Source organism: Monodon monoceros, unplaced genomic scaffold (assembly GCF_005190385.1).
Source record: "Monodon monoceros isolate NGI ecotype Baffin Bay Population unplaced genomic scaffold, NGI_Narwhal_1 Super_Scaffold_14, whole genome shotgun sequence".
Taxonomy (NCBI): domain Eukaryota; kingdom Metazoa; phylum Chordata; class Mammalia; order Artiodactyla; family Monodontidae; genus Monodon; species Monodon monoceros.
The window spans coordinates 65208866-65232632 of NW_021703770.1; the positions used below are offsets into that span (position 1 = coordinate 65208866).

The 23767-nt window shown below is 38.8% G+C and overlaps 1 protein-coding gene across 1 annotated transcript in view; it reads left to right on the top strand.

Annotated features, from left to right (window-relative positions):
* ARMC1 (armadillo repeat containing 1) overlaps positions 1–23767 on the top strand; it is a 34956-nt gene that overhangs the window by 1115 nt on the left and 10074 nt on the right. Inside the window, exons 2-4 of the mRNA XM_029223161.1 lie at positions 2616–2836; positions 9182–9273; positions 18486–18675. Coding sequence (XP_029078994.1) covers positions 2654–2836; positions 9182–9273; positions 18486–18675 — 465 coding nt within the window. The 5' untranslated portion in view covers positions 2616–2653. The remainder of the gene's footprint in view (positions 1–2615; positions 2837–9181; positions 9274–18485; positions 18676–23767) is intronic.

Sequence of the window (23767 nt, forward strand, 5' to 3'; positions counted from 1 at the left end):
TTTTCAGGCAGCTGCCTAATTACAGGTGCCTCCCATCTATCACTTAACTCCTAGCTTTTTAAAGCGTCATTCTGGCAGCATAGACCTCACCTGGGAGCTTGTTGGAAATGCAGACTCTCAGACCTCACCCCACCTACTGAATTAGAATTGGCTTTTTAAAATAAGATCCCTTAGGTGATCAGAGTGCCTGTTAAAGTTTGGGGTGCGTTCATTGTCATAAGGATTTGTTTGCCCGAATTGAACTAAACAAAAGAGAAAGTAAAAGGTATACCTTGTGTTATTCCCTACATTTTCCTGGGCAGATCCTAATTTGAGCCCTCTCCTTCTGAATGGGCTGATAAGGTTAGAAGTTTTAACTCTTGGCTTTTGTTCATCTCAAAGGAACAGGAAAGGCTATAAGTTTCAGAATCATTCCCACTGAGTGGTTCTCTAAGTACTCCTTAGATGAGAATGGAGCGCTCCAGTTTCAAGGCCAGTGTTGTAAGCAAAAGGCCATTACTCCGGGTATTTGGTTCTTAAATGTGACTTGGTTCTTGGACCTTTGGGCCAGTGATTGGTTCTGCAGTTTTCATTTTTGACAGAATTTGTGCTGGTGACAGCACATAAAGTTCATGATGCGTAAGCTGGCTTGTAAACAGCAATATTCAGGATGTTGATAATAGAAGCACCTAAGAGGCAAACCCTTCCGTCTTATTTCTGTGTACAGTATTCAGTCTATTGCTTTTTTGTTAAATCCTTTTTAAAATTGCTGAAGTAACTATATTTTCATTTTGAGAAAATTATCTGCCAAATACTATCCTGTTGAAGCCTTGTTTTCTCTGAGTCCTTTATTTTATGCTTGCTTGAAAACTTCAAAAATTTAACTTTTAAAGTATTTTATCTGGGATATGATTTTTTTTCCCCCATGTGTTACGAGTTAAAGATCTTAGCAGTGGTTTTAAATTGCTTAGAAGTTATTCCAATACCCTTTATTGAATAATCTTACTATTTTTCATTGATTTTTGACCCCATGTAACTTGCAACCATTATTTATTGAGCACTTAGAATGTGTCACCTAAGCCTTTTACGTGTATTGTTATTTCATCTGGACAGTATACCATTTGATAGCTGCTATGACTAATCCCATTTTACAGATGTAGAAACTGAGACAAAGAGTTCAGGTGACCTGCCTAAAATCACACTTACCAAGTGGTGGAGCCAGGGTCTGATTCACGTAGAGCCTGCTTTCTTAGATGGACTGTATAAACAGCTTTCCTGGGAGAAGTGTCTCTCAACTACCTCCCACCCCGTACTGCTGCTTTACTCTTTATATCTTGGTATATTTCAATATATGGGAAGACTATTTCAGCTTTATTACCTTTTTCCTCCCAAATAACTTTAGTAGGCTGTCTGGAGTTACAGAATAATTTCCCAGCCCACCTCCCCCAGTTGGCATGGTTTTTGAAATTAGCATTAAACTAACTCATTACTTTGTGGAAAGTATTTACACCTTTATATTCTTTTTTTTTTTGGCCCTGCTGCATGGCATGGGGATCTCAGTTCCCCCACTAGGAATCGAACCTGTGCCTCCTGCAGTGGAAGCACGGAGTCTAAACCGCTGGACCGCTAGGGAATTCCTCCCCCAACACCTTTATATTCTTCCTAATAAGAAATATATTGTGTAACTTGGTTAATGGAAGTTACTATTTTTAACTTTCTGCATCTGTGAAAATTATTCCTTGTTATTTTGTTTTTCCGCTTGTATGTTTATTATGTTACATTTTCTAAAATATCTTGTTTACTTTTGTGGGAAAAAGGTATGCTGAATTTAAAAGGAAGGTATGGGAAGTGGAACGACTGCTGACCAGTTTAGGAGATAATAAATAAGCTTTCAGCCCAGTTCTATACTAACTAGCTTTTGTCACCTGGGGCAAATTATTTAACTTCTCTGTGACTGTTTACTTATCTGCCAAATGAATTACCTCACCTCAAAATCTGTTTCATTCTTCTGAGTTTGGCCCACTCAGGGACGGATAGGTGTGGTTAGATTCGGTTCAGATCCACCCTGATCTCGCAGACTCCACTGGCCTGAGGCACAGGGCAAGATCCCCTTCTTGGCTTCTTTGTTCATGACCTTCTTTGACTCCCTCCTTCTTCTTAAGGGATGTTATCTTTTTTAAACCCAGTAAACTGGGTTTTGTTCACAGATGATTTAGAAAAAAAAGCTGTCAGCTAGCCACTTTTCTCGGAGACACTTGTCTTAGGCTCCAGAAGTGTTCTAGAGGAAAAAAACACTGGCACTGTTACAGTTTGAGAAGTGTAGCAAAGGTTGTAAGTTTGAACTGTAAAGATCTTGTTTATTTTGACTTTGGTGTTAAAATATGTATTGCTAAAAAGTTTATTGGAAGAATGAGGATGACATATGTTCTTTAAACATTGTGCACACATAAATAACTTGATTTTTTGTTGTTGTTAGTTAGCTTCCTATGTTCTCAGACTGGAATTGCCAAATGCTTAAGTTTTTGCGATTTAGATTCATCTGTTTCTTTCTGAAAGTGCTGTTGATTCTGATTATTTAACAAATGCCATAATATGCCTCACCAGTCTAGAACTAATTTTGCCAACCATTTCTACAGAATTTAAGAAGATTTTGTTCACGTGTATGGCATAGAAGATGAATTCGTCCTCCTCCACCATGAATGAAGAACCTGATGCTCTCTCGGTAGTTAACCAGCTCCGGGATCTAGCAGCAGATCCATTAAACCGTAGAGCCATTGTCCAGGATCAGGGATGTCTGCCCGGCCTTATTTTATTTATGGACCATCCCAACCCCCCTGTCGTCCACTCGGCTCTGCTTGTAAGTTGCCTTTAGTAATTTCAGTCTCAGTGTTATAATTTTGAAATTAAGGAGAATTTGAAAAAGTATTAGATGACGTGGTAAAAAGTTAAAAGTGTAGAGCAAATAATAGTAAGTTTGTATGTATTTCTGTATGTGCAAACATGTACGTGTAGTCCTTTTACACAAATGGTAGCATACTATATTGTTTTTATTCTTTGACACAAATGGTAGTATACTACATGCATGGAATGTTCTGCAACTTCCTTTTTTCACTTAAGAAGAAATCTTAAGGATTATATTATATCAGTACAGAAAGACACTCAAAGAGGCACTTATGGTTTTGTTTTTCTTTTGTAACAGTTTTGTTAAGATGTAATCATATACCGTGCAATTCACCTAAAGTGTACAATTCAGTGGGTTTTAGTGTCTTCACAGAGTGTGCAGCCATCACCACCATCAATTCTAGAACATTTTCATCACCTCAGAAAGAAACTCTGCTCTTACTGTTTCTCAGCCCCACCCTCTTTCCCTAAGCAGCCGTGACTTCCTGTTTCTTTGTATTTGCGTATATCTCTGGCAAAAGTGCCTGTATATATTTATATAAATGGAAGCATATAATATGTGGTCTTTGTGACTTGTTTCTTTCACAGAGCTAATGTTTTCAAGGTTCATCCACATTGTAGCATGTATCAGTACTTCATTCCTTTTTATGGTTCCTTCATTCCATTATATAGGTGTGCCAGATTGTTTATCTGTTTAGTAGATGGATGTGGCACTTGTTTTAATACAAGATGGGAAGGAAAGATAAAGGAGAAGAAAAGAGAAAATATACAGGATCATAGCTAATAATGCACAAGGAGCTACCATATTATGAGGAATGTGGGGGCTAGAGAAACATGATAAAGAACAATACAAAGCAATCAGGCAAATACAGAATGTGAAAATTTCTGGAAGACAAATAATCCAGTTCAGTGAACAATAAATTGCATTAAAAAGGCAGTTGGGGTGTGCGAAAGGCATAGCAGTAACTGTTACAGATTTAGAGAGACTTAAGGGACATATCAGCCAGGTATAATATGTGGACCTGACTTGGATCGCAATTTGAACAAATCAACCATAAACATATTTTTAGATAACTTGAAATGAATGTGGACAAGACAGTAGATAATATTAAAGAACCACTTATTGCTTTGCAGGGTATTATAATAGTATTATCATTAAGTTAATTTTTTAAAAAACATTAACTTCTTAGGGATATACTGAAGTATTTACAAATGAAATTATATGTTCTGTGAGATTTGCTATAAAATGCTCCAGTGTGGTTAGCGGCGGGGGAGATGGATGAAACAGGATTGCCTAGTGGATGATGATTGTTGAAGCTGAATGATGGATACATGGGGGTCACCACACATTTTCTCTACTTTTGTGTCTTCTGAAATTTTCACAGCAAAAAGTTTAAAAGAAAATTACTGTCATAGAAAATTTTAAACTCATTGTCCTTTACTTAAGGACCCATGATCAATTCCCATTTAGTGTAATTTCACAAGTTCATACAGAAAAATAATATAGGCTGTTTCTTTTCAGAAATCAAAGTACATAATACAGATTTCCTATTTTACTTTCATAGAATGACGTTTATTTAGGCAAAACAGACATTGGTACGAGTGAACGGTAGTAACAAATGGGGAAATTTGCGTGGCCCCTAGTTTGGGTCCTATTTCAATGAGAATTGGAATAAGGGTGAGAGGAGAGAGAGTGTGTTGGTCTCTTGACAGAGACTTGGGGTTGAAGGGGGTTGTTTATTCTAAATAGACTAGTCTTGAACTTATTTAAATTCAGAAGGCAAGGGGCTGCTGAAGTGGGAAAGGTTTGAGGAGAAGGCTCTCACAGTTGGTACAGAAAATGGGAAAGGTTGCTAACTGAGGACGATGGTGAGATTGTTCACAAGCGTTGAGGGACTGCTTAGTTTGGTAACGCTGAATTGATATGAGGCTTACAGCTTATGAAACTCCTTTTTCACCCTGGTTCAGGCCTGCCATAGGCCCTGAGAGCCAGATAGTTGGATTTGTTTGAGGTTGATTCTTGGCCAGGCAAGTTGGTAATTAAGGAAGTTTAGGATTTTGGCAAGAGAGTAGTTGAAACAGTAAACTGTAGGTGCTGGGCTAAATAGGAAGAGAAGTCAAGTCATGGAGGGACCTAGTAAGGAGAGAGTAGAGGGAGCCAGGGGCTCAGAGTTCCCAGAGAGGTTGAAGAATATGTTGGTGTTCTCATAATTTCATTTTATCTTCACTGTTGACTTATTAGCTATACCTTTTTGTTTTTAATTTTTTTAGTGGTGGTTCTAGGTTTACATTATACATCTTTAACTTGTTACAGTCTACTTCATGTATAATGTGAGAATCCTACAACCGTATATTTCCATTTCCTTCTCCCATCCTTTGTGCTATTTTTTGTCACACATTTTACTTCTGTGTATGTTTAAACCTTTGTGCTATTTTTTGTCACACATTTTACTTCTGTGTATGTTTAAAAAATCTACAGTATTTTTTTTCTCTTACTCTAAGCTATTTTAAAGAGATTAAAGATTTAAAAATCAAGTGTATTTTATATTTACCATTTCTGGTGTTCTTCATTTCTTTTTTTTTTTTTTTTTTTTTTTTTTTGCGGTACACGGGCCTCTCACTGTTGTGGCCCCTCCTGTTGGGGAGCACAGGCTTTGGACGCGCAGGCTCAGCGGCCATGGCTCATGGGCCCAGCCGCTCCGCGGCATGTGGGATCCTCCCGGACCGGGGCACGAACCCGAGTCCCCTGCATCGGCAGGCAGACTCTCTGCGCCACCAGGGAAGCCCTTCTTCATTTCTTAATACAGATTTGTATTTCTACTGGTGTGTTTTATTTTCCGCCTGAAGAAGTTTAACGTTTTTTGTAATGCAGTTTTGTTTTGTTTTGTTTTTTTGCGGTACACGGGCCTCTCACTCTTGCGGGCTCTCCCATTGCGGAGCACAGGCTCCGGATGCGCAGGCTCAGCGGCCATGGCTCACGGGCCCAGCCGCTCCGCGGCATGTGGGATCTTCCCAGACAAGGGCACGAACCCATGTCCCCTGCCTCGGCAGGCAGACTGTCAACCACTGCGCCACTAGGGAAGCCCTGTAATGCAGTTTTGCTCTTGGCTTTTTTCCCCTGGTGCTTTACAAGATGTTTCATTTTTTTTTTCATTTTTTTTTTTTGGCCACACCGAGTGGCATGTGGGATCTTGGTTCCCCGACCAGGGATCGAACCTGTGCCCTGTGCGTTGGAAGCGCAGAGTCTTAACCACTGGACTGCCAGGGAAGTCCCGTGGATGTTGTTTAATCTTCTGGCTCAAATTATTTCTAATGAGCAGACTGCTGTGATTCTTACCTTTGTTCCTCTCCATATAATATATAAGACTTTTTCTGGCTTCTTTTGTGACTTTATCAATGGTTTTCAGCAAATGATTATAATGTGCTTAATATGGATGGTTTTCTTTGCGTTTTGGTTTTGTTCTTGTTTTGCTTGGGATTTGTTGGTCTTGGATCTACAGTTTTCATCAATTTTGAGAAATTGTGATTCATCATTCTTTCAAGTTTTTTCTGTCTCTTCCCTGTCACTCCTCTCGTGGGATTCCAGTTGTATGTGTTTTAGATACCTCATGTGGTCCCACAGGTCACTGTTACTTTTTTTTTTTCTTTAAGTCTTTTTCTTTTCTCTCGCAGTCCTTCGTTTTGGATGGTTTCTATTGCTGCATTTTAAAGCTCACTGATGTTTTTTTCTATCGTGCCTAATCTGCTGTTAATCCTATCCACTGTGGTTTTCATGTTAGACATTATGTTTTGTCCTCTGGAAGTTACATTTGGGTCTTTTTAATATCTTCCATTTTTTTTCACACGATACTTAGGTGTTTCTACCCATCCTTGAGCATATGGAACATAATTATAATAGCTATTTTAATGCTTTTATTTCTTATTTTGCCTCTGTCATATCTTGGTCTGTTTCTAATGATTTTTTTTTTCCCCTTGATTATAAGTCATATTTTTCTGCTTTTCGTGTCTGGTAGTTTTTAATCAGATGCCAGACATCGCAGATTTTATCGTATGGGCTTTGGAGGTTTTGGTGTCCCTATAAATATTCTTCAACTTTATTCTTGGTTGCCCTTAAGTTACTTGGGATCAGTTTGATCCTTCCAAGACTCCTAACGGGATGCTCTTCTGAGGATTCACCCTGATTCCTCCTGCACTGTGAGGTCTTTTCACTTCTGGCTGGTGGTGTCACAAACTATTCTCAGCCCAGTGTGAGGTCCAGGAATGGTTTTCCCTACTTTCTGGTGGTTTTAGTCCCAGGCCCTTTGGTCTTTTACTCCAGGCATGTGCAAGTCAGTATTCAACCACAGATTCTTGGGCACCCCTCCGTAGATCTCTGGAGCTGTCTTGCTGTGCTGATCCCTCCTCTCTGTTACTCTGCTCTGCAAATTCTAGCTGCCTGGGGTATTTTCTGACACCAGCCAATGTCCTCTGTGGACACCAGCTGGGTGACCAACAATGCAATTTTGACAGTAACCACTCAGAGTTAGGTATCAAATTCCCCAGGTTTAAGACTCAGTTCCCCAAGACTGCCTTCACTTCAAAGGCCAGTTGCAAGTATCAGGTCACCCATGTTTCTAACAGAGCAGCTATAAATTGGGTGTTCCAGTGACGACCTCCTCAGTTCAGTAATTTACTAGAATGGCTCCAGAACTCAGGAAGCCACTTTACTTGCATTTACCAGATTTTTATAAAGGATACAAATGAACAGGCACATAGGGCAGGATCTGGAAGGGTCCTGCGTACAGGAACTTCTGTCTCTGTGGAGTTGGGGCACACCACCCTGGCAGGTGGATGTATTTACCAAGCCAGAAACTCTGAATCTCCTTGTCCAAGAGTTTTTATAGAGCTCAATTTCCAGCCCTTCCCTACCTCCCAGGTCAGTGGGTGGGGCTGAAAGTTCCCACCCTCTAGTCACTTGGTCTTTCTAGTGACGAGCTGCATCCTGAGGCCATCTAGGGGACACAGCCTAACTCACTTCTTTAACATGAACTCACCCAAGTGTGATCTAAAGGGCCTCCTTATGAATAACAAATTCCTATCAAAAAATTCCAAGGGTTTTAGGAACTCTATGCCAGGGACTAGACGAAGACCAGACATGTATTTTTTATTATACTACTCCACCCTAACCTCCCCAGCTCTCATCTCTGTCTCCCTAGCTTGGCAAGACCCCTGGACTTCACTGGGCTTCCTTCTCCCTGTGCTGCAGTCTGGAACTGCTTCCAAAGCAGTAAGATGGGGCAGTTGTAGGATCTGCCTCATCATTTCTCTTAGGGATTCCAGTCCTATGCTGCTTCTCATCCAGTTGTCCTGTTTGTTAGTTTTTTTATGAAGGGAGGGCAGTTCCCTTGGCAGTTAATCCTATATGGACCAAAGTGAAAATCAAGGTAAGACTAGTTACAGAAAGGATAGGAGATTGCAGTCAGAGACAGGTTGTTGGATTTGTGATTTCATGGATAGTACCATTTTTGGTAAGGACCAGGCACTTTGGAAATGTAGTGTAGAGAGCTAGTAGGAAATGTGAAGGTCAGTGAACTGAGGGGGCAGCTTTGGATGGTGTAGTTCACAGAGGTATTTCCCTGCGAATCAGGTACTAAAGTCTGCAGTGAATGATCAGAGATTAGGAAGTTTGTAGAACAGCTAATAAAATCCCTCAAGAATCAGCATGTGAAGGAAATACTTGCAAAAATGTACTTTAAATCTTAAGAGAAAAGCATCCTAGAAAAGTTAACTTCACAGAATAGGAATTTGTGAGAGTGAGTTCATCTTTTGGTTTTCAGTTTAAAAAAAAAAAAGTCATTTTAAAGGTGTTTTATAAAACTAGAAACAGTTCATTCCATAAAGGGGGTTGTATGTTTTGTCCCTCTCAGCAGTTTATTTTAGTTAATATGTCAAAAGCACCTAGGGAAATGATGGCTATTGGGACTGCTCCCTGAAATTAATAAATGGACTATAGTTCCTTGTGTCCTTGTCAAGATGAAGTGGTGAAAATGAAACCAGAACAGCCCAATTTTGACCTTGCAGATAAGTTGGGAACCTTCATTTCAAAGAGCAGATTCAGCTACTGCAGCTCAAAGGAATATTTTTGTCCCCTAGAGGACTGCTCTGCTTATCACATTTAAAGAAGAGTTTCTAAACATTCAAAACCAATTGGTTCTAAAAGCAAAGCCCTGTTTTTCACTCTTTCCTCTAGCAGTAGCTTAGTAGTGGGTTTAATTTTGAGTAGTCTGGCATGTGGACTGACCTATTCCTGCTCTCGCTGTAGGCTCTTCGATACTTGGCAGAGTGCCGTGCTAACAGAGAAAAGATGAAAGGAGAGCTGGGTATGATGCTAAGCTTGCAAAGTGTTATACAGAAGTAAGTACAATAGATAGTGTCTCCTAATGGAGTAGAAAAGTGGGTCATGTTACTTTACTGAAATTTGTACTCTTAATGTGACGGCATACTTTCGTGGGTTATATGTCCAAAAATGTTCTGATGGTCAGTGTTGTGATTATTTCTAAACGTTGATATTAACAGTAGTCCTTACGAAAATGCTCAAATTTTATTTAAAATGTTGATACACATTGTACTTATGAATAATATTTCTAAAAAGAGACAGTCCTACCTTGCATGAAGTTTTGTGAAGTAGATGTAAATGGATTTGCTAGTAGTGCAACACAGGTGGCATTTGAAAATGTGCAGCATTGTAGTATATATAGTACATAATTCTTTTCTTACTTCCTTGCAGTCTTACTCGAAAGAACCTTGATCTGTATCATGACAAAAAGGGCTTTTGGTGAGATTTTCCTGAGAATCATTGCGATGTCTCTTAGAGATTTAGGGCCATTTAATTTGAATTCTAGCAAATGGGTGGTTTTTAATTGTACCTTTCATCTTAGGAAGGTTTTTATATCTATCATCTCATTTTGCTATTTACAGCTTTTTGAGGTAGGTTAGACAGATAATAGTTTTATGGGTGAGAAAATTACAGAGGCTGAGTTTCTTATCTGTAGTCCTTCAGCTGTGTTGCCTCTGGGAACGTCTGGTTTTGCTCCTTGCCTAGGCCTTGCTGATTTCCTTGTAGAAGGCTAGAAATTGAAGATTAAGTGTTTTGTTATTTCCACTGTGTCTGAAAGCAAAAAACTATGCTTTCTGAGGTTTTATCTTAGTTTACTTTGTATCTTGATCTTATTCAAGACATGACTGCCTTTAAGACTATAATAAATAACCATTTAATTTACTGATTTTTAAAACTTGCAGTTTCTTTGGCTTGAGTGCTCACAAAAGTTCTATAATTCCCAAGCACTGTAAGTTAAATTATATCAGTGGACCGCCATCCAAACTGACTTCCAAGGCAGTGTATTTTTTTTTTTTTAGTGTTCTCGGCTTCTAGATAAATTTTATTTTAATAATCTTTTTTTTTTAATCATGCTACCCCTGATAGGTGTCTTGATCTTTAATAATGACAAGTTAGAGACTGAAGGGTTTTTTTTGTTTTTATTCAGGTAATCAGTTAGGAATAAATATTAGAAAATATTGACTGGCATCAATTGTATTAATCATTACCTATGGTTTGAGGTCAGTTGCATTAGTAAAATTTGGATTGCAGTTCTGACTTGAGAGAAATGGTCTCTTTGACCCTCAGTTTCCTTATCCATACACCTGAGGAACAACGTCAAAGTGCTCGATTCAGTGGGATGATACGTGTAGAAATGGTCTGTAAATTCTAAAGTGTTGTATAAAATATGAGGTTGCATTGTTCTTGTTCCTAGTATGTTTTAATGCCATGTAATTATTTTTATTTTATTTTATTTTTTTGCGGTACGCGGGCCTCTCACTGTTGTGGCCTCTCCTGTTGCGGAGCACAGGCTCCGGACGCGCAGGCTCAGTGGCCATGGTTCACGGGCCCAGCTGCTCCGCGGCACGTGGGATCTTCCCGGACCAGGGCACGAACCCGTGTCCCCTGCATCAGCAGGCAGACTCTCAACCACTGCGCCACCAGGGAAGCCCTCTTTAGCTGTTTTTTTTTGTTTTTGTGGTACGCGGGCCTCTCACTGTTGCGGCCTCTCCCATTGCGGAGCACAGGCTCCGGATGCGCAGGCTCAGCGGCCATGGCTCACGGGCCCAGCTGCTCCGCGGCATGTGGGATCTTCCCGGACCGGGGCACGAACCCGTGTCCCCTGCATCGGCAGGCGGACTCTCAACCACCGTGCCACCAGAGAAGCCCCCATGTAATTATTTTTAACTGGCATATTCTTTTGGAAATCGTGACAGGATTAAGCATAATATGGAGCCTTCTGTAGGATTATTTTATTCATATGATGAACTTAAGATTGTGTATTTCTTTAACAGGTTTGGTTATTGAAGCTGAAAATACGTGGTAAAAATTTTAAAATGTAATAAATTATATGAAAAGTTAATGTTGATATTAAAATATGCTTCAAATTTGAGCTTTAAACATTTAGAGCAAGTTTTAGAGGTACTGTAGATTTAACCTATAAAACAATTTCTTAGCTTGGTTGGCTAAGCTTGTGGTATGTGCATATGTATGTGTGTATCTGTAAATGAGAGATACATCTAAAATATTGGGTTGGCCAAAAAGTTCGGGGTTTTCCGTAACATCTTAACATTAGGGAGACAACTTGTATTTTTTTTTAATAAATTTATTTAGTTTATTATTTATTTATTATTCTTGGCTGTGTTGGGTCTTTGTTGCCACGCGTGCGGGCTTTCTTTAGTTGCTGCGAACGGGGGCTACTCTTCGTTGTGGTACGCCGGCTTCTCATTGTGGTGGCTTCTCTCATTGTGGAGCACGTGCTCTAGGCGTGTGGGCTTCAGTAGTGTGGCACGTGGGCTCAGTAGTTGTGGCTCGCGGGCTCTAGAGCACAGGCTCGGTTGTGGCACACGGGCTTAGTTGCGCCGCGGCATGTGAGATCTTCCTGGACCAGGGCTCGAACCCGTGTCCCCTGCATTGGCAGGCGGATTCTCAACCACTGCATCACCAGGGAAGACCAACAACTTGTATCTTTATAAGAGAAGTATTGTGCCAGTTCAGGTCATTATCTTGCAGTGTCATCTGGGAAGGAGATCTTGAGATGGAGTTAGAAATGGAAGAGGTTTATTGTGAGATATCGTCTGTAGAGGTAGAAGGGAATGAAGAAGGATTGGACTATAGTCGTTAGACTGCAATGCAGATCTGACATCTGTAAAAGGAAAGTGAAGAGGAAACCGAATGGGGCAAGGAGAGTCTCAGATTGCAATGCAAATCTGACAGCTCAAGGGGGAGCTCCAAAGCGAGGATTACCCTGTAGATCAGTCTTGCATTGGGCAGAAATGGCCAGGCCCTATTGTGCCCCTGCTGCCCAGGCATTGAGTGGGGTCTCCCTGGGAACGGTCAGGCCTTGGAATGAAGGATTGAATGGTGTGAGAGATCTCAAAGCCACTACTGCTGGTGGCTCTACTATTCTACTCCCTGTAGCCAAAGGGCAGGTTTCCTTCTTAAAGGGAGATCCAAGCAGTGTGTCTCCACGGTTGCCACAGGCAGCTTCTCTTTAATACAAATGATGTATATTTTTTAGGACACTGTGGTGATTGTTGCTGGCTCCTCCAGCAGTAAAACAGGTATGCATTCATTGCATACGCCATTATAATTTGGTCCTGTACCTCTCTCAAAAGTGGAGATATGATGTAATAATTTTTATATATATTTTCCAGCTCATTTGGCTGTGGGAGATCTCAGATTTGAAGGTTACCTTTCAAGCTTTCTTAAAAGTCACCTCTGTTTACTAAAATAATCATCTTAGAATTTATCAGTTACTGTTATCAGAAGGTCAATAAAACTATGTGTTTTAGCTTGTAAACATTAAGACTGAAGTATTAGAATCAGGTTTTGGTTCAGCATGTTTAGCTTTGTGTTGTGAATTATCTCATGGCTTGGACATAATTTTCTTTTTTTACATATTTATTCATTTTATTTATTATTTATTTTCAGCTGCGTCGGGTCTTAGTTGCAGCGTGCGGGATCTTTGTTGAGACATACGGGATCTTTTGTTGCGGCACGCGGACTTCTCTCTAGTTGTGGCGTACGGGTTTTCTCTTCTCTAGTTGTGGTGCAGTGCTCCAGGGCACATGGTCTCTATAGTTGTGGCGAGGAGGCTCCAGAACGCTGGCGCTCCAGGGCACGTGGGCTCTGTAGTTTGTGGCACATGGGCTCAGTAGTTGTGGCATGCAGGCTTAGTTGCCCCGCGGCATGTGCGATCTTAGTTCTCTGACCAGGGATCAAACCCGAGTCCCCTGCATTGGAAGGTGGATTCTTTACCACTGGACCACCAAGGAAGTCCCTCATTTTCCTTTTTTAAGAAATTAGATTGCTCTGGCATTATTATTTTCTCCTCATTTACTTTTTTCTTTTGGGTACCTGTATTAAAAATTCTTAAAAAATCAAAAGGAAAAGTTTTTATCATATAGAGCAGGGTGAGTTTTATATATGCATAATCGTTTTGACACTGTAGACATAGTTCTTCAGACATTATTTTGCATTTTGACATCTTTGTTGGCAGATACAGATGACTGATTTACCACTATTCCGTTCTTATGTAGGTCATCTTGGTAAGCCATAGCACAAGAGATCTAAATTATATACCCCAATTGTTTTCATTGATGTGGCTGCCCCATGACAGTTAGGCAGTCAGGGTGGGATTCGGATCACTTTTTCTCTCTGTTTAGGAGTACTGAGTTAGAGGGAGATTTAGCTATGGTTCTGTGGAACTATACAACTAGGGAAGCAGCAAAAGGATCTTCCCATACCCCAGTGAGACCCATAGAACAAAGAAAATCTATTGTGGAGGGATGCTGCTTTATTGACTGAAGAGACCTTCATCTGGAGTGATCAAAGGGGAAACCAGAAAGCAGAAGTAGGTGGGGAGAGTGGAGGTTATTCTTAACATGAGAAGCAGAGAGCAATGTTTTATAAAATAGGGAAAATTCTGTGTATTGAAATTTTTGCCCTTTTATCACCAAATTATTTTTTGCTACAAAATTTTGCTGAGATTTTAGCAAGTTATTCAACAGCAGGTTTGACTTAATGTTTAGGTCAAATTGGTGCTCACAGATCGACAGTTGGATTGATTTCAAAGTCGCTGTTACTTTCAGTTCTTCAATTGTAAAGAGAATTTTAAGTTCTCTGTCACTCAAAATGAATCTGGCATTGTGTTCTAATTTTAATCTTCCATAAATGAAAACTTGTCCTTAGAGGTTAGAACCTTTTTACATTTTATTTTTAACCCTGGATCCCTTTGTGAAGAGAATTTTCAAAATGTCAGTCTAGGAAGTTATCTAAATGCAGTTTAAGACATTTGTTAATTTGTATTTCAGGAATAATACTTTTGATACAAAATGTATTTTATAAAGGCACTTGTGAATATCTAACATGAAGTATGCTATAAATAAAAGTCACTTTAATAAAATGTGGCATCTCAACTTTAAAATACCTCATTTCATCTAGAGAACTTCCTAAAATTCTAGATTTTGAAACAGTGCCATAGTAATGGTGGTCTATTCTTCTTGCTAAAATCTTGGATGAAAAGTATGTGCTTCATTTCTTTATGCCTTTCTTCTGTGTTCTTTTATTTTCTTTAAAATACTATTTTAAAATCTTATTACAAGTATGTGGTTTATTTATAAAAATTCAAAAATATAAAAAAGAAAATCCATAATGCCATTTATGTTTTCATTTAAATATGTTTATACATACATAGTTTTTTAAACTTTAGTTTGAAATGACATCAGACTTTCAGAAAAGTTGTACAAACAGTACACTGATGCCTAGATAAGTACACCAGTAGTCCCCAAATTTTAACATTTTACCATTTGTTTTACTGTGTTTTTGTTTTTTTAAATATTTATTTATTTTGGCTGCCCTGGGTCTTAGTTGCGGCATGAGATCTTTGTCATGGCATGTGGGTGTCTTTTAGTTGAGGCATGCGGGCTTTTAGTTGCAGCATGTGGGATCTAGTTCCCTGACCAGGGATCAAACCCAGGCCCCCTGCACTGGGAGCACAGAGTCTTAACCGCTGGACCACCCAGGAAGTCCCTTGTTTTACTATTTTAACATTTGCTTTATTCTTTCTCCATACATGTTGTTGTTTGGTATGTATGTCTTCATAACTTATATATAGTCGTTGTGAAGTATGTATTTTAGGAGAAAAAAATGTGTCCTTTGTCATGTTTAATGCTTGGATTTGGGGCTGGAATTCTACTTTGTGTGATATCAGTACACAATTCCTGTTCTCATTGTTTCTGTTTGCCTTATCTACACTTGCCCATTCCTTTATTTCTGAATCACTTTTAGTTGTGTCTTGTTTTGTGAGTCAAAATGAAAATCTTTTAGTGGGGGCAATAAAGTAGGAGCTTGGGATTAACATACATACACTACTATATATAAAATAGATAACCAACAAGGACCTACTGTATAGCACAGGGAACTCTTATCTACTCAATAACCTATATGGGAAAAGAATCTGAAAAAGAATGAATATATGTATACGTATAACTGAATCACTCTGCTGTACACCTGAAACTAACACAACATTGTAAATCAACTATACTCCAATAAAAATAAAATAAAAAATCTTTTAAATTAGTGAGCTAGGTCCATTTATATTTATTGCTGTTACTGATATATTTCATCTTAACCCATTTTTGTTGTAATTACCATGTATATTATAATAGTTGTGTTTTTGTGCCTGCTGTTTTCTTCTTTTATCTTGAAAATTTCTTCTGATTTGTCTTATTGTTACAGTGGTTACCTTTGTACTTACACTTTAAAGAAATGTTCTAAGTTTTCTGTTTTCTTATTTAAACTTTCACCATCTTGCTTGTTGGTTTTAATGGTAATCTTTTCACACCCATAGTCAGACTTTGTCGACTTTTCCCTTTTCTTCTCCCTTTTCCTTTCTTTTTTTAAGTTGCATTATTTCTACTTTATCAGAACATTTATATATTCTATTCTCTTTTCCACTTTAGTTTTAAATTTAGATCTACAGTTAAATGCGTAAAATGCTCATCATCAGTCCTTTTGCTAGTTTTCCTAGTCATCTCTTTGTTGGTTGGAGCTTAATTCTCTAGTAGATTGCTCAAGTAAGACTCTAATATTCCTTGAGTTCTTTCATGTTTAAAATTCCTTTTCTGTAAACCTTGATACTTGAAGGAAAACTGGACTGCATCCATGGTTCACCTTTTGTTTTCTTGTGATTCTTGAAAATGCTGCTCCATTTTGCCTTGATTTTTACGTTGTTCTTTGTAAAGTTTTTAGAACAGAGGGTGGCAACTTTTTTTCTGTAAAATAAAAAGCCAGATAGTAACTATTTTAGGCTTTGTTGGGCTCACAGTCTCTGTTGCGGCGCTCAGCTCTGCCCTTGTGGGTTAAAGCAGCCAGAGATGATATGTAAACGACGGACTTTTGCTCAAGGATCATAGTTTTCCTGCCTTTGGACTTCATTGTTACCTAAGCAGAGTTGCTGACTGCCTTCTTAGAACCCTTTTAAAGTTAGGATTGGTTTTACATTGAAAGATGAAGGATGATTTTCTGAGTTGCATAAATGTTATAAGAACACTTATTTTAGTGAACAACACAGAAAAAAAAAAAGCAAAACCAACTCCTAAAGGAAAAGTTGTGAAGATCTTCAAAAGATGATAGCAAGTCTTTAACATTAAAATAGTATATTCACTGCTTTCATGAAGTATATGGAAGTCTTAACTGGCTTTTACAGGCGGTATAAAATGATATTAGTAGCATATATATAGGATTAGAGTGAATTGGTGTTTATGACCAGTGAGGAAATACATTCAAAATGAAAATTATTTTTGATATATAATGAAGATCAGAGTTCACCTTTCCGTTGTGTTTTATGAATAATATTTTGAACATTTTCAATATAGATAACTATTTAGAAAAAGTGGTGAGGAATCAATATACTTCATTATGGAATAGTAAATTACTGAGAGCAGAATTCCAATTATTTAGATGAAAGAGCTTTTCAGGATAGTCTTTTCTCGGGTGTCATATTTTAAAGACTGAACTAAATCCAGGGCATTAATCAGCTCTTTCAATTTTCACTTGCTTAAGAAGCTTAGGGCAACTAATACTTGTTTAATTATACAGTCTTTCTTAGGCTTATGGCCAACTGTACCATATAACTCTAGACTTTTTGTACTTGAATGTTTTGAATCACAGTATTTGAATAGTAATTTTTGTTTTTTTTTTTTTTAAAGACTAAGATACCTGCTTCCAAATCTGTAGATGCTCTTGGCTTTTTCTTTTTGGTTTTAAAAGCATTCTTAAAAAATAAGGCAATAATTATTTATCATTAATTTGTTGAACAGCAACATACGTAGATATTTGTGATACCTCATATAGTGCCCAGATCAAGAAGTAACTTCGTTGTTTTTTTTTTTTTAACATCTTTATTGGAGTATAATTGCTTTACAGTGTTGTGTTAGTTGCTGCTGTAGAACAAAGTGAGTCAGCTATACGTATACATATATCCCCATATCCCCTCCCTCTTGCGTCTCCCTCCCACCCTCCCTATCCCATCCCTCTAAGTGGTCACAAAGCACCGAGCTGCTATGCGGCTGCTTCCCACTAGCTAGCTGTTTTACGTTTGGTAGTGTATATATGTCAATGCCACGCTCTCACTTCGTCTCAGCTTACCCTTCCCCCTCCCCGTGTCCTCAAGTCCATTCTCTAGGTCTGTGTCTTTATTCCTGTCCTGCCCCTAGGTTCTTCAGAACCATATATATATATATATATATATATTTTTTTTTTTTTTTTTTTTTGCGGTACGCGGGCCTCTCACTGCTGTGGCCTCTCCCGTTGCGGAGCACAGGCTCTGGATGCGCAGGCTCAGCGGCCATGGCCCACGGGCCCAGCCGCTTTGCGGCACGTGGGATCCTCCTGGACCGGGGCACGAACCCGTGTCCCCTGCATCGGCAGGCAGACTCCCAACCACTGCGCCACCAGGGAAGCCCCAGAACCATTTTTTGGTAATCGTTTTTACTTCATTTTTGCTTATATGCTTTTGCAAATTTCATTCTGCCTAAGACAAAATTTTACTTAGCTTTAAGGGAGATTTGTGTCTATAGAGGTATTCCCTTAACTGTTTTGTAGGAAGGGCAGCAATAAAATTGGTCCTGTGAGGTATACCAGAAAAACATACTTAGAACAACAGTGGGACCATCATGTTGATTTAACTATGTTATTCTTTTAAAAATTTTTGGTTTTAAGTAGATAGAAACTGAAAATCTTCCAGACAGGAATTTATTACTGTATGAAAATGATGACACTTTGAACTATGAAATAAAGGAAGTTAAAAACAGTGATGGTGGGAGTATTTATTTCCTATAACCATTTTTGCCAGTCTGTGGTCTGTAACTGTTTTGTTTATCTAAGTAGATGTAGCCTGTGTGACTCTAGAAATAAAGTATAGATCAGAATGAAGAAAACAAGGTTTTGCCAAGTTGAGGAATAAAATTACAGAATCAGTAGAAGTGGCAAGACTGCTTTGTTAATTTATATGTTTCTTTTCAAGGACTACAACTCCAGGAGAAACAAAACTGCTGGCCTCTGAAATCTATGAAATTCTTCAGTCTTCCAATATGGCAGATGGTGATAGTTTCAATGAAATGAATTCACGTCGAAGGAAAGCTCAGTTTTTTCTGGGAACCACAAACAAACGTGCCAAAACAGTGGTTTTGCATATAGATGGTCTTGATGATACGGTAAGACTTTTATAAACACATGGTTCATAACATGCGAGAGGGAAATCATGTTAACTGGTTATCTCAGTGTCACCTGCTAACAGTCTTTAAGAATAAGTCCCTGGCTTCCCTGGTGGCACAGTGGTTAAGAATCTGCCTGCCAGTGCAGGGGACACGGGTTCAAGCCCTGGTCCAGGAAGATCCCACATGCCGTGGAGCAACTAAGCCCGTGCGCCACAACTACTGAGCCTGCGCTCTAGAGCCCACGAGCCACAACTACTAAGCCCGCGTGCCACAACTACTGAAGCCCACGTGCCTAGAGCCTGTGCTCCGCACCAAAAGAAGCCACCACAATGAGAAGCCCACAGACTGCATCGAAGAGTAGCCCCCGCTCGCCACAACTAGAGAAAGCCCACATGCAGCAACGAAGACCCAACACAGCCAAAAATAGATAAATTAAAATAAATAAATTAAAAAGAAAAGAGTAAGTCCCAATATTAGCATTTTACTCTGATAAAGAGGGGCATTTTGTGCTTAACGGGTCAGTTATTCAAAGGACATAACCATTGCAAATATTTATGCCCTAGTAATAGAACTTCAAAGTATATGAAGCAAAAACTGATGGAAATGCAAGGAGAAATAAATTCACAACTAGAGCTGGAGATTTGATTACCATTGTCTCAATTAATAGAACAAGTATACAGAAAATCAACAGGGATATAGAAGACGCAACACTAATAATCAACTTAACCTAACTGATATTTATAGAAAGCCCCACTCAGCAGCAAGGTAATACTCATTCTTTTCATGTGCACATGAAACATTTACCAAGATAGACCATATTGTGTCCCATAAAACAAGTCCTGATTTAAAAGAATTAGAACCAAGCAAAGTGTGTTCTCTGAGCACAATGAAAAGCAAGTTAGAAATCAATCACAGAAAGATACCTGGAAAACCCCCTAAGAATTTTGGAAACTAACCCATTTCTAAAGTAATCCATGGGTCAATGAAGAAATCAAAGGAGAAATTAGGAAGTATTTTGAACTGAATAAAAATGAAAATGTGGGGCTTGCCTGGTGGCGCAGTGGTTAAGAATCCACCTGCCAGGGCAGGGGACGTGGGTTCGAGCCCTCGTCCAGGAAGATCCCACATGTCGTGGAGCAACTAAGCCCGTGCGCCACAACTACAGAGCCTGTGCTCTAGAGCCCGCGAGCCACAACTGCTGAGCCCTTGTGCCACAACTACTGAAGCCCGCATGCCTAGAGCCCTTGCTCTGCAACAAAGAGAAGCCACCACAATGGGAAGCATTCACCTCAACAAAGAGTAGCCCCCACTCTCTGCAACTAGAGAAAGTCTGCGCGCAGCAACAAAGACCCAATGCAGCCAAAAATAAATAAATATTTTTACAAAGATGTAGTATTAGAATTTGTGGGAAGCAGCTAAAGCAGAGTTTAGGGGGGAATTCATTAGCACCAAATGACTGAATATTTATATACAAAAAGGGAAAGGTCTCTGACTTAAGCTTCTACCTTAAGAAACTAGAAAAAGAAGAGCAAATTAAATCCAAAGTAAGCAGAAGAGAAGAAACAAAAAAAAAACAAATCAGTGGAATGGAAAACAGAAAAATCAATGAAATCAAAAGCTGATCTTTGACATGATCAATTAAATTGATAAACCTCTAGCTAAATTGATCAAGAATAAAAGAGAGAAGTCACAAAGTATCAGTATCAGAAATGAGACAGCATTGCTATAGATCTTTTAATGTGGACACTGAGGAAAATAAGTGAATATTTTGAATAACTTTATGCCAATAAATTTGATAATGTAGATGAAACAGGAAAATTTCTTGAAAGATGGATTGCCAAAGCTCACTCAAAAAGAAATGGATAACCTGAATGAATAGCTCTATGTCTGTCAAAGAAATTGGATTCGTAGTTAAAAACCTTTCCATAAAGACAATTTCTGGCCTTGATATCTTCATTGGTGAATTCTACCAAACGTTTAAGGAAAATGTAATACCAATTGTACTGTCTTTAAAAGTATTATACAGTAGTAGTTGTACAGTGTAGTTTTTTCTCAACTCATTCTACCTTTTCTGCTTTTTTTTAATATTTGTTTTATATGGACCATTTTTTAAGTCTTTATTGAATTTGTTACAATATTGCTTCTGTTTTGGTTTTTTCGCCACAAGGCACGTGGGATCTTAGCTCCCTGACCAGGGATTGAACCCACACCCCCTGTATTGGAAGGCAAGGTCTTAACCAGTGGACTGCCAAGGAAGTCCCTTGTCTGCTTTTAATATTAGCTGCTCAAGCGTTCTTTTGATTATAGTGTGTATCTTGTATTTGTGTCTGTATTTCACTTGGATTTCTTAGAGGCACCATATAGTTGGGCCTTGCTTTTTTAATCCAATCGAAAAATTTCTACCTTTTAACAGGAGTGCTGGGATCATTTGCCTTTAATATGATTATTGATATGACTGGATTTAAAACAACCATCTTGCTAATTGCTTTCTATTTGTCCCATGTGTTCTCTTTTCCTCTTTTTCTGCCTTTTGGAGTAATTGAAAGTTTTTTATGATTGCATTTTATCTCCTTTGTTAGCTTATTTGCCTTAATTCTCTTTCCTTCCTTCCTTTCTTTTATGTTTGTTGATTTAGGGTTTATTTTGTGTATCTTTTTTTTATTTTTGAATTTTATTTAGGATTTATTTTCTGTATCTTTAACTTTTTTTTTTTACCATGTCTTAAATCATATTTATTTATTTATTTATTTTAACATCTTTATTGGAGTATATTTGCTCCACAATGGTGTGTTAGTTTCTGCTGTATAACAAAGTGAATCAGCTATACATATACATATGTCCCCATATCCCCTCCCTCTTGGGTCTCCCTCCCTCCCACCCTCAGTATCCCACCCCTCTAGGTGGTCACAAAGCACCGAGCTGATCTCCCTGTGCTATGTGGCTGCTTCCCACTAGCTGTCTATTTTACGTTTGGTGTCCATGCCACTCTCTCATTTTGTCACAGCTTATCTTTAACTTATCAGTCTAGCTTCAATTAACACTAATCACCATGAGACACTTATAACACTATACTTTCATCTGCCTTATCTCTGCCTTTGTGTTCTTGTTATGTTTTACTTCTGCATATGTTATAAACCCCAAATTACTTTGTTATTACATTAAATATTCTCTTTTTTTTATTAAAAATTTTTTTTGTGGTAAATTACACTTAGCATAGAATTACCATCCATCTTAACCATTTACAAGTATTTAAAGACATTAAAAAATAAGAGTATTTTCTGTCTACCCACGTATTTACCATTTCTGGGGGTCTTTATTCCTTCGTGTAAGTACAGGTTTTCGTCTAATATCATTTTCCTTCTGCCTGAAGGACTCCATTAACATTTCTTATAGTAAGTAGTCTGCTGAGGATGGACATTTGGCTTATTTCCACCTTTTGGCTATTATGAATAATTCTGCTGTGAACATTTATGTACAGGTTTTTGTGTGGATATATGTCCTCAGTTCTCTTGGGTATATTCTTAAGGGTAGAATTGCTGGATGATACGTTTAGCTTTTCGAGCAACTGCCAGACTGTTTTCCACAGTGGCCCCTGCATTTTACATTCCCATCAGCAAGGTGTGAGGGGTCAAGTTTCTCCACATCCCTGCCAACATTTCTTATTTTCCATTTCTTAAAAAAATAGCTATTCTAGTGGGTGTGAAGTGGTATCTTATTGTGATTTTGATTTGCATTTACCTAATTACAATGATGGTATCTTTTCACATGCTTATTGGCCATTTTTAGTGGTTGACTTAAGGTTTATTGTGTATGTCTTTAATTTATCACAGATTTTCTCTTTTGGAGAAATGTCTGTTCATTCTTTGTCCATTGTTTTAAAAAATTGCTTCTTATTTGTCTTTATTCTTGAGATGAGTTAGTTCTGTTAATATCATGTATTGCATCAGTTGATTTTCCTATGTTGAACCAGCCCTTCATTCCTAGGATAAATCCCGATTGGTCGTGGTGCATAACATTTTTAAAGTGCTTCTGATTTCAGTTTGCTGGTATATTATTGAGGCATTTTGCGTCTGTATTCATACAGGGTATTGGTTTGTAGTCTTTTTTTCCTTCGTGCTGTCTTTTTCTGGTTTTGGTATCAGGGTAATCCTGGCTTCATAAGAGGATTTGGGAAGTGACTGGATGAGTTTGTGAAGGATAGGTGTTACTCTTCTTTAAACATTTAGTAGAATTCATCAGTGAAGCGATTTGGTCCTGGGCTTTTCTTTGTGGGAAATGTTCTGATTATTAATTCAGTTGCTTTACTTGTTGTATAGGTTTATTCATATTTTCTTGAGTCAGTTTATGGTTTTGTCTTTTTTTTTTTTTTTTTTAGTACGCGGGCCTCTCACTGTTGTGGCCTCTCCTGTTGCGGAGCACAGGCTCCGGACGTGCAGGCTCAGCGGCCATGGCTCACGGGCCCAGCCGCTCCGCGGCATGTGGGATCTTCCCGGGCCGGGTCATCGGCAGGCGGACCCTCAGCCGCTGCGCCACGGGAAGCCCTGTGGTTCTGTCTTCTGAGGCATATATCATTTCGTAGAGGTTGTCTGATGTGTTGGCATACAGTTGTTCATAGTATTCGTTTATAATCCTTTTCTTTTGGTAAGGTTGGTCATAATATATCCTCTTTTATTCCTGCTCTTAGTAATTGGAGTCTTCTTCCTCTCTTTTCTTCGTCAGTCTAGCTAAAGCTTTATCAATTTTGTTGCTCTTTCCAAAGAACCAACTTGTGGTTTCATCGATTTTTCTATCCACCCCTCCCCCATTCTCTATTTCTTTTTTTCCCCTGCTCTAATCTTTATTATTTCCTTCCTTCCATTTGCTTTGGGTTTAGTTTGCTCTTCTTTTTCTTGTTTCTTTTTTTTTTTGGCTGTGTTGGGTCTTTGTTGCTGTGCGTGGGCTTTCTCTAGTTGCAGCAAGCAGGCTTCTCATTGCGGTGGCTTCTCTTGTTGCAGAGCACGGGCTCTAGGCACGTGGGCTCGTGGGCTGAGTAGTTGTGGATCGCGGGCTCTAGAGCGCAGGCTCAGTAGTTGTGGCGCACGGGCTTAGT